The sequence below is a fragment of the Marmota flaviventris genome, chromosome 7, assembly GCF_047511675.1.
Source record: "Marmota flaviventris isolate mMarFla1 chromosome 7, mMarFla1.hap1, whole genome shotgun sequence".
Lineage (NCBI taxonomy): Eukaryota > Metazoa > Chordata > Mammalia > Rodentia > Sciuridae > Marmota > Marmota flaviventris.
This window is the reverse complement of record NC_092504.1, coordinates 142221231-142229712: the sequence shown is the minus strand read 5'-3', so window position 1 is coordinate 142229712 and position 8482 is coordinate 142221231. Positions and strand designations below refer to the sequence as shown.

At 55.7% G+C, this 8482-nt stretch overlaps 1 protein-coding gene across 1 annotated transcript in view; it reads right to left on the bottom strand.

The window, feature by feature from the left end:
* Positions 1–124: 124 nt before the first annotated feature.
* The window catches only part of LOC139706454 (annexin A5-like), a 49923-nt gene continuing 41565 nt past the window's right edge, over positions 125–8482 (bottom strand). Inside the window, exons 8-10 of the mRNA XM_071614725.1 lie at positions 7878–7971; positions 7002–7097; positions 125–2525 (exon numbers count right to left, since the gene is read on the bottom strand). Coding sequence (XP_071470826.1) covers positions 2488–2525; positions 7002–7097; positions 7878–7971 — 228 coding nt within the window. The 3' untranslated portion in view covers positions 125–2487. The remainder of the gene's footprint in view (positions 2526–7001; positions 7098–7877; positions 7972–8482) is intronic.

The window sequence follows — 8482 nt, the reverse complement described above, 5'->3', positions numbered from 1 at the left end:
ATTGTCTAATATTGTTAGCTCAAACCCCTTTACACTTGTAAAAATTATAAAGATCCCAAAGAGTTTTGGTTTATGTGGGCCTTATTTATAAATATTTACTGCATTAGAAACTGAAATAAAAAACTTAAAATTAACTTTTTTATTTAAAAGTAATAGATCTATTACATGTAACCATAAATAACATATTTTAAAATGAAGAATATGTCAAAACTAGTGAGAACAGGAACGTTTCCCATTTTGCAAACCCCTTCGGTGCCTGGTTTCTCACGGCAGCTCACAGTCACGGAGCCGCAGAGGGAAAGTTCGAGGGGCTTGGAGAGTCTGGGCCTTGAAGAGTCTGGGACCTAGACAGTCTGGGGCCTGGAGAGTCTTTGCCCTGGAGAGTCTGGGTCCTGGAAGGTCTGGGTCCTGGAGAGTCTGGGGCCTGGAGAGTCTGGGCCTGGAGAGTCTGGCCCTGGAGAGTCTGGGCCTTGAAGAGTCTGGGACCTAGAAGTCTGGGTCCTGGAGAGTCTGGGTCCTGGCGAGTCTGGGCCTGGAGAGTCTGGGTCCTGGAGAGTCTATACCTGGAGAATCCTGGGCCTGGAGAGTCTGGGCCTGGAGAGTCTAGACCTGGAGAGTCTGGGTCCTGGAGAGTCTAGACCTGGAGAGTCTGGGTCCTGGAGAGTCTTTTTCCTGGAGAATCCTGGGCCCTGCGAGACTCCAACAGAGTGTTGGGTGAGAAGAGCGTGTTGACATGCCTGGTGTGGGCTCTCCTGTGTGTCTTTTACCAGGAAACTGCTTCTCATTATCTGCCAGCCAACAGTTCAGTCAGGTCTTCCTTCAATAGTGTTGAAAATAAATGATCTGAAACCATCCAAGTTTCAAATTCGGTTCCTGGTCTGAGAGTCACTCATTTTCTCAATGTGTAGGAACGTACTAGAAGGAACGAGAGAAGAATTAAGCACATAACAGTGCCTCTGGCCTCTGACTCTCTCCCCAGATGCACCACCATTTTGTACACTTAACTGAGAGGTGAGAAAGGTTGAAGTGTGTCGATTTCAGGATGACCTGGACACTACAATGTTTTAGATTGAAAAGATCATATGCACCTCGGTCCTGTGCAGTGTGTGTCTATGTATGTGTGTGTGCACATGCATACGTGGGTGTGGCCTGTGTGTGTGCATGTATGTGTGTACTGTGCATGCATGTGGGTGTGCGTCATGTGTACACACCTGTGTGCACTGTTTATGTTTGTGCATGTGTATTTGAGGGTGTTTTGTGTGCATGTATGTGTGTACTGTGCATGCATGTGGGTGTGCGTCGTGTGTACACACCTGTGTGCACTGTGTATGTGTGTGCATGTGTACATGAGGGTGTTGTGTGTCATATATGTGCTTTGTGTACACAGCGTGTGCATCTTGTGTATGTGTGTAACGTGCATGTTATGTGTGTTGTGTGTGGTATGTGTGCTGTGTATGTGTGCTGTGTGTGTCATGTTGTGTGTAGTGTGTGTGTGTTTCCTTCTTTAAGGAAAATGTCAAGTCCATCATTAGCTTTACTCATTTTAAAATCCACTTGAATCAATGCGTCCTCATTCATTTCAGGACAGCCCCTCACTGGAGAGACGAGCAGTGAGTCTGGTGGACACAGGGTGGTCTGTGGCCGGCCAGTGGGATTTCCTGCTCCAGCATCCTCCTCAGGGTCCCGTAGCCTCCTGTCCCCCGGGCTCTAAGCAGTGTCGCGGTCTTAGGGAGAGTTAGTGAATGGAGTGGCAGTTGTCATTACTGAGACTGTCACTTCAGGACATATCTGGATTCGCAGGTAATGAGCACATGACACAGGCACCCCAAAATTTAACTTCATAGAACCCTCTAAAGTAAAGGGTGCTTTTAAGATTCATATGGCCTTTATTTAAAATGGCTTTCAGTCAAACTCTCTAGCACAAGCACCAAGGTTGGGAGAGCTCTGCTGAGCACTGACAGACCTGTTGCGAGGTTGCACGAGGGGGTTCTGGGTGGGCTTCGCTCCCCATGGCAGTCACAGAGGGCGCCCCGGCTGCACCCCTCCACCAGTGTGTGTGAAGCCCTGGCATCAGGTCTGACAGGGCCTCCCTGAACATGCTGGCAGCAGTGGGCAGAAGGGCAGGTGAGGAACCACAGACGCTCTGTCTTGCCCCTGGGTCCAGAGCAGGACGCTTGCATCCCTGGGGAGCCGGGAGGAGGTGCCCTCTGGCGCTGCTGCGTCTTGCCAGGATCCCCCCTGCTTGGGCCGGCCTGCAGGGCGGCTGGCCCGTGAGGGGAGGGCAGGGGTTTCAAGGCCAGGCAGAGTCCTCCAAGAGCAGAGGTCCAGGCTCTCTGTGGACATTTCATGGGACAAGGAATTCCAGTGGCCGGGAGCCACTCTCTATGATCCAGCTTCTTAATGGGGGTTGGTTCAGGTGGAAAACCAAGCTCCACTGAAACCAGACCATGACCCCAGCACAGACCTGGTGCTTCCTTCTCCCAAGGTTTATGAACACATCGATGTTATTTTCCTGTTCTCATCGCCTAAGGGAAAAGATAATAAAAGAAATTAAGGAAGTTTCTACACATTTATTTTACTTCTCTTGTTTTTATCCTTATGGACCACTTAAAATACAATTGACTCTATAGACTGAGACGTTTTAATCCCCAGGTAAGTGTATAGGAATATTTTCCTGGGAATTAATTCAGAAAAGCAGAACTTTTGAATTTCTTAGGTATCTAAAAGTTGTAGGTCAGAGGTTCCAGCTGATCGGGTTCCCTTAGGAGGACCTGCGATGAGTGGCGTGCAGGACTTGAGCCACCCCATGCAGAGTGGAGACACACAGCTGCAGACACACCGTCCCTGGCCAGATCCAGACCCACTCGTGCTGTGATGACAGCTGGTGTGTCCTGAGTCACTTCTGGAATCCAGTGACCTTGCCTCTGCTGGCCCTGTCCTCCACCTCCCTGGGTTTTAGGTCTTGGTGACAACGGAGCTCAACAGAAGGAACTGTGGGGTGCTGCACAGATCCTGAGGTGAGAACACAAGATACTTCCCACCCAGACGGGAGCCATGGACAGTACGACATTCAAAGTCGGGTTCGAGTCTAAAGGTTCATATGAATGCATGCCCAGGAGGCCCGAGGGATGAGGAGCACCAGAGCTGTCTGCGAGGAGGAGGAGTGCACACAGCTTCTCTTCTGGATGAACAGGCACAGGCCAAAGGTAAACAGGGAGACAGGGACCATGCACAGGATGCACATAGTGCTCCCCACGCTCTGCCTGCTCCTGAGCCAGCTGCTCCCTCTGGCTCTCTTGCAGGGGCTGCATTCCAGCCCCTGCTCTGGGCCACCCCTCCTACCTGCCCCACCCTCCTCCACCCCCTGCACCCAGCCTTTCCTCCTCCTCCCTGGCCACCCGCCCTCTGCCCTCCTTCCTTTGTCCCCCCTGCTCTCCAGGAGGACCCTGCACTCTGCCCCTCCCCTCTACCCATCCCTCTTCCCTCTCCTTCCTTCCTCTCCTGCCCTTCACTCCCCTGTCTCCTGCCCTTCTCAGCCCTCCCCCTCCCCCCTCCCCCCCCCTGCTCCTGCCTCTCTCCCTGGCCCTCCCTCTCCACTCCCCCCCCTCCCTGCCTCTGCTGCTCACAGTCTAGTCTGCAGTAGGTCTCCTGTCTCAGGGATGGCTCTGGGGACTTCCTCCTCCTGGGGATGGTGTCACTGTCCAAGCCAGAGCCCACTGGGCACCTTTAACCATCTCTGCAACTCAAGTTGATCCTCTGGTTCCCAGCTGGGTCCTCCGGAGGTCCCCTGCTCCTCAGATCTGAACTGAGCTTGGACCAAAGAGGAGGAGAAGGGGAATGTTCTTGCCTACACAAGCAAGGCCTGCCATTGCTTAGGTCTAAAGAAATTCCAGGGTCCCAAAACAAACAAGAAACAGCCAACTACTGGGTTTATCAAAACAAGCATTCCATGAATAATATGGAAAGTCTGGGAACTAAAAGGATGGAATATGGCCTTAATAACGACTCCTCCCAGCCAGCCCTCCAACAGGAACAGCTGGTGTCTCTGGCCACACATATTACACTGCCCAAACTCCCTAAAACAGAATGTCCAGCTCACTGCTCAACAGGACCTGAAGCTCAGGGTGACTGGCAGAAAGGCCACCTAGGTATGAATGCTCCACAAAAACACAATCCCAGGTAGCTCACCAGTACACAACCCTGCGGTGGCTTTCGTCCAGTGAAGAACCCAGCCCAGGTCCTCTCGAGCCATTCAGTGCCCGTCTCCTCCAACTCGGACTGACCAGCGTCCAGAGTGTGGTAGCAGTCCCCTCATGTCATGATGCTGGTGGGAGAGACTCTACCCTGAGTCCCAGGGCCATGTTCCCGACCTCAGTGGGGTGTGGGGGCCAGGTCAGGCGCCTGCCTCATCATTGCCCCACAGGGTCCTATCAGGTCACTTGTTAGAACCCTGCCTGCAGCCCACAGGAGTGAGTGTGAGTCATCTTCCAGGGATGAAGGCCGAACCTGCCAGCCAAGAACCCTAGGGCCAGCAGGTGCCCTTCCTGGGGTGCAGAGAGACAGAGGCGTCCCTGATGCCCGGGGCCCTTCCCACTGCTCTGTCCATAGAGCCTTAGCTGGCTGTTTGGGAACCTCACAGACTGACCGCTCCCCCCTCTGGGACCTGAGGCGTCCACGTGTCAGGCACCAGGAGGCCGGGTGCCTAGGGAGGTCTCGCTCTCTCCTTCCGGCGAGGGACCTTGTTGCCGTGTCCCACACCACATGGCTGAAAGGCCGAGGACTGGGCTCCTTCAGTCCCTTTCCCTGCTCTCCTCCCTTCTATCCTCCTTGGTCATAGTCATGGAGACCCCAAGGTCACGCATGTGAGGCCAGCGCTCAACTCCTGAGCCACTTTCCCAGCCCTTTCTAGTGTCTTTGACGAAGGATCTCACACACTTGCCTAGGCAGGTCTTGAACTGCCAATGCCCCTGCTAGGCCTCCCCAACCCACAAGTAAAAAAGCAGTCACCACCTTGCCCACCGTGACATGTCTGTGTCTGTCTCTGTGTGTTTCTGTGTGTGTGTGTGTGTGTGTGTGTGTGTGTGTGTGCATGAGCACACCTGAGACCAAACGCGACCATGTGTGGTGCAGAGGGTAGAACCAGGGCCTAGTTGCTGGCCAGAGGAGGTCCAGCCCTGAGGCGCACATCCCCTTGGGAAGCCAGGGCCCCAGGGCCTCACCCTCCTGAAGGACCACAACACCACACCCTCAAAGGGAGGGGAGTTTCATCAGCACTTTTGGAGAAACACACTCCTCAAAGCACGGCCCTGGGAAACCAAAGGCAAGGGACTCGGTCTCCCCTGCACCTGCCCTTCACGAGAGGAGTCCCTGGTGGTGGACTGAACGACCTTAGGCAGGGACTCAGAGATGGGTGAAGACACAGGGGTCTCTGGAAAGGTCTGTTCCTGGCAAGTACAAAAGCTGGCCTCACTTTTCTTGTCCACAGGGAAGGGACCGATTCAGAAGACTCAGTGGAGGGTCTGCGGTACCAAACCCACCAGGAACACACGGGTGGCTCTGTGACATCAGAGACCCAGGGGGAGGGGGTGGGGTTCGCATCTAGTACAGGATGGAAGTGAGGCTGCCCTCCATTCACATAAGACAGGGATCTCTGACCCACGTCAAATGGAAACCCCGCGGGGATCACAAAGAAAGGGGGACAGAGCCCACACCCCGAGTCGAAGGGATGGGAATTGAAAGGTTCACTCCAAACACTAGACCCGGAAAACGGCTCCTCCCAGCCAGCCCTGCACTCCTGGGGGCTGGGGGCTCTGGCCACACACCCTCCCCTGCCCACACCTGCGCCCCAGCTCCCCCACCCATAGGTGGTCCTGCTCCCTGCTCAGCAGCCCTGGGGAGCTCAGGGTGGCAGGCTGAAGGGCCCGTCCCCGGGTCAGGACGCTCACAGGGACGGTCCCGCGCAGCCGAAGGCCTAGAGAGGTTAAAGCTTCACCAGGGCAAGAGCCAGGCCCTGGCAGGGACATTCAGAGGAGGGACCAAGCGGCAGCCTCCAAGCCACTCTGGGGGAGGCACCCACAGCTCTACCCTGACTGCCCCCGGGGCCTGCGACACGGTGCCTCCTCGTGCCACTCTGGGTGTGCCCCCAGGGTGGGCTTGGGCTTGTGGCTCCTCTGTCCAGGGTTCCCTTCTGAAAGTGGTAACCGGGCACCATCAGTGTCAGGCCAGGCACAAGGTCTGCCTTTCTGCCCCCCACCCAGCCTCCTCCCCTGGGACCACTCTGGGTCACGTGTTGCCCTTGGGGACCTCCGGAGGGCTCCCTGTCACTGCTCCCTTACACCATCCCCACTGTGACACCACCACCCACTCTCCCACTGTTGCCAGGAGGCGGCCAAGGAACGCAACAGCCGATCCCCACGGAGCACCCAATTTATTCCAAGATCCGTGGGACACGCGAATGGATGAGGAGCTTATTGGGAAGCATCTCTGCCCCAGAGGGTGGGAGAGAGAGCAGAGGAGAGCAGGGCGGGGCACGTGTCCAACTGTACAAAGTCTGCACCTCAATTTTCCAGATTGTACTGAACATGTGGTTGAAATAAAACTCTAATTTTTTTAATATGAAAACCACATCCTCTATTACATTCTGGGTCTCTCTTCTAACAGATGGTGATGTCTCTGCCTCGGGGCTGTGAGCACTGTACTGAGAGAACTCTAAAATGCCACAGGTACCAGCCTCTGAGATGGTGTCCCCAGCCCTCCAGGTTCCCAGGGAACAGTGAGGTCCCCATGTGGCTTCAAACAACTCCTAACAATTTCCTCTGGATCCCGGAGCACCGGCGAGCAGGCCAGCGTCACATGAGTGGGAGACAAGACTCTGCCCTCCCGGTGCCGTGCCAGGCTCCTCTTTCCATGAACCATGCCCCACACCTTCAGATTCAGCCTCAAGCGAGCAGAACCCGTTAGCCGCTCTCGCCATGGACATTACACACTGTGAGGTCACCTACCAACGGCAAGCAGCAGCTGCTCCAGGTGTCCAGAAGTCTCCCGGTCGATGGTCTCCTCAATCTGGAACCCCGATATGGTCATGTACTTGTCAAACACTAGGAAAAACGAAAGGAGTTTTGACTCACACAACCATGGATCCTTCCAGCAATCAGAGTTCTCGCTGCGCGGCTCTTCTCCTACCCAGCGCCTTGTCTCTGAGGGAGCCTGTGCTCGGGCTCAGGTGCCAAGCCAGCAGCGACAGTTCACGGCACTCTCTGCCCACTGACCTCCCAGCCCCCTGCCAGTCCGGACCAGAGGGACCTCAAGGGGAGTCTGCTGTGGGGACTCTGAGATGTCCTCCTCTTCCTTACAAAAAGTGACGGAAATGACTGGTTTACCCCTTTCTTTTCTTCTCGCTGTGAAAATGGTTAGTTCAGAGCTACAGCAACTGTCTCGTGACGACGAGGCAGATGGCATGAGAAGGAAACCAAGACACCGAGGACAGCGGGGTAGGAAACCAGGACGATCCCAGGTCCTGCCAAGCCCGCCTCAGAATCCACCTGCAGAACTGAAGCCACCATGTGGGCTCCGTCACCTGCTCCTGAACACATTCTCAGCTGAGAGCATAAGTCCCGGAGACAACCCAGAAGCGGGGTCTCAGATCCACCATCCTGGAGGAAACACCCGAGTGAGCCGCCACTCATGGTCTGTGACTGAGGGACGCCCCAGAGCCCGACCCTCACCACCCTCCGGAGACGGGGGCTTAAGCTCCTGGTTCCGTAAGTCACAGCAGCGGTAAAGGGAGTCAGCAGACCTGCCCAGGTGGCACAGGGTGCCTCAGAGGCCAGGGCAAGGCCACAGGGCAGCGTGTCCGCCACCCAGCCTCTTTTACTCACCCCTTCTCAAGTGCGACACACTCCGTGTTCCGAAGATGGTAATGAACTTCTCCTCGTCGGTGCCCCACTTGAGCTCTCCGGCCTGAAACAGCGCCTGCAAGCATTCCCGCCTCCGTCAGGAAGGCCCTCTGCGACCCCCAGGCCCTGAGACACCGTGCAGCTTCCTGCAGACCACACGTGCTTGCCGCACGTCTGGCCCTGTCCATTCCTCCCGTCTCCAACTCTCAACTCGGCCTCCGGGGTTTGGAGCGCCACCGGGGCTCGCCAGGATTCACAGGTCAGGTCGAGGTGACAAAGCACAGCACCGGGCAAGACTAGGTCTGCCCAGAATGCCTTCTGTGACTTCCAATTTTGGGGGGAGGAGATTTCTGATCATCTCACTGCGGTCCATCCACTTACGTTTGCGAAATCCTAAGCAGGAGTTCCAGGACCTGGAGGATCCAGGATCTGCTCCTGTCTGACTTGGGCTACGCTGTTCAACAGGCAGCCACCGGGCTTTCTCTTTGCCACTGAGTTACCAGGCTGGCCGAGGGAGACCCCTGCTCCCCTGGGAGCCCCATGCCGTAGCCGTTCTCGGGAGGCCCACCCACGGCTGGCTCAGCGGG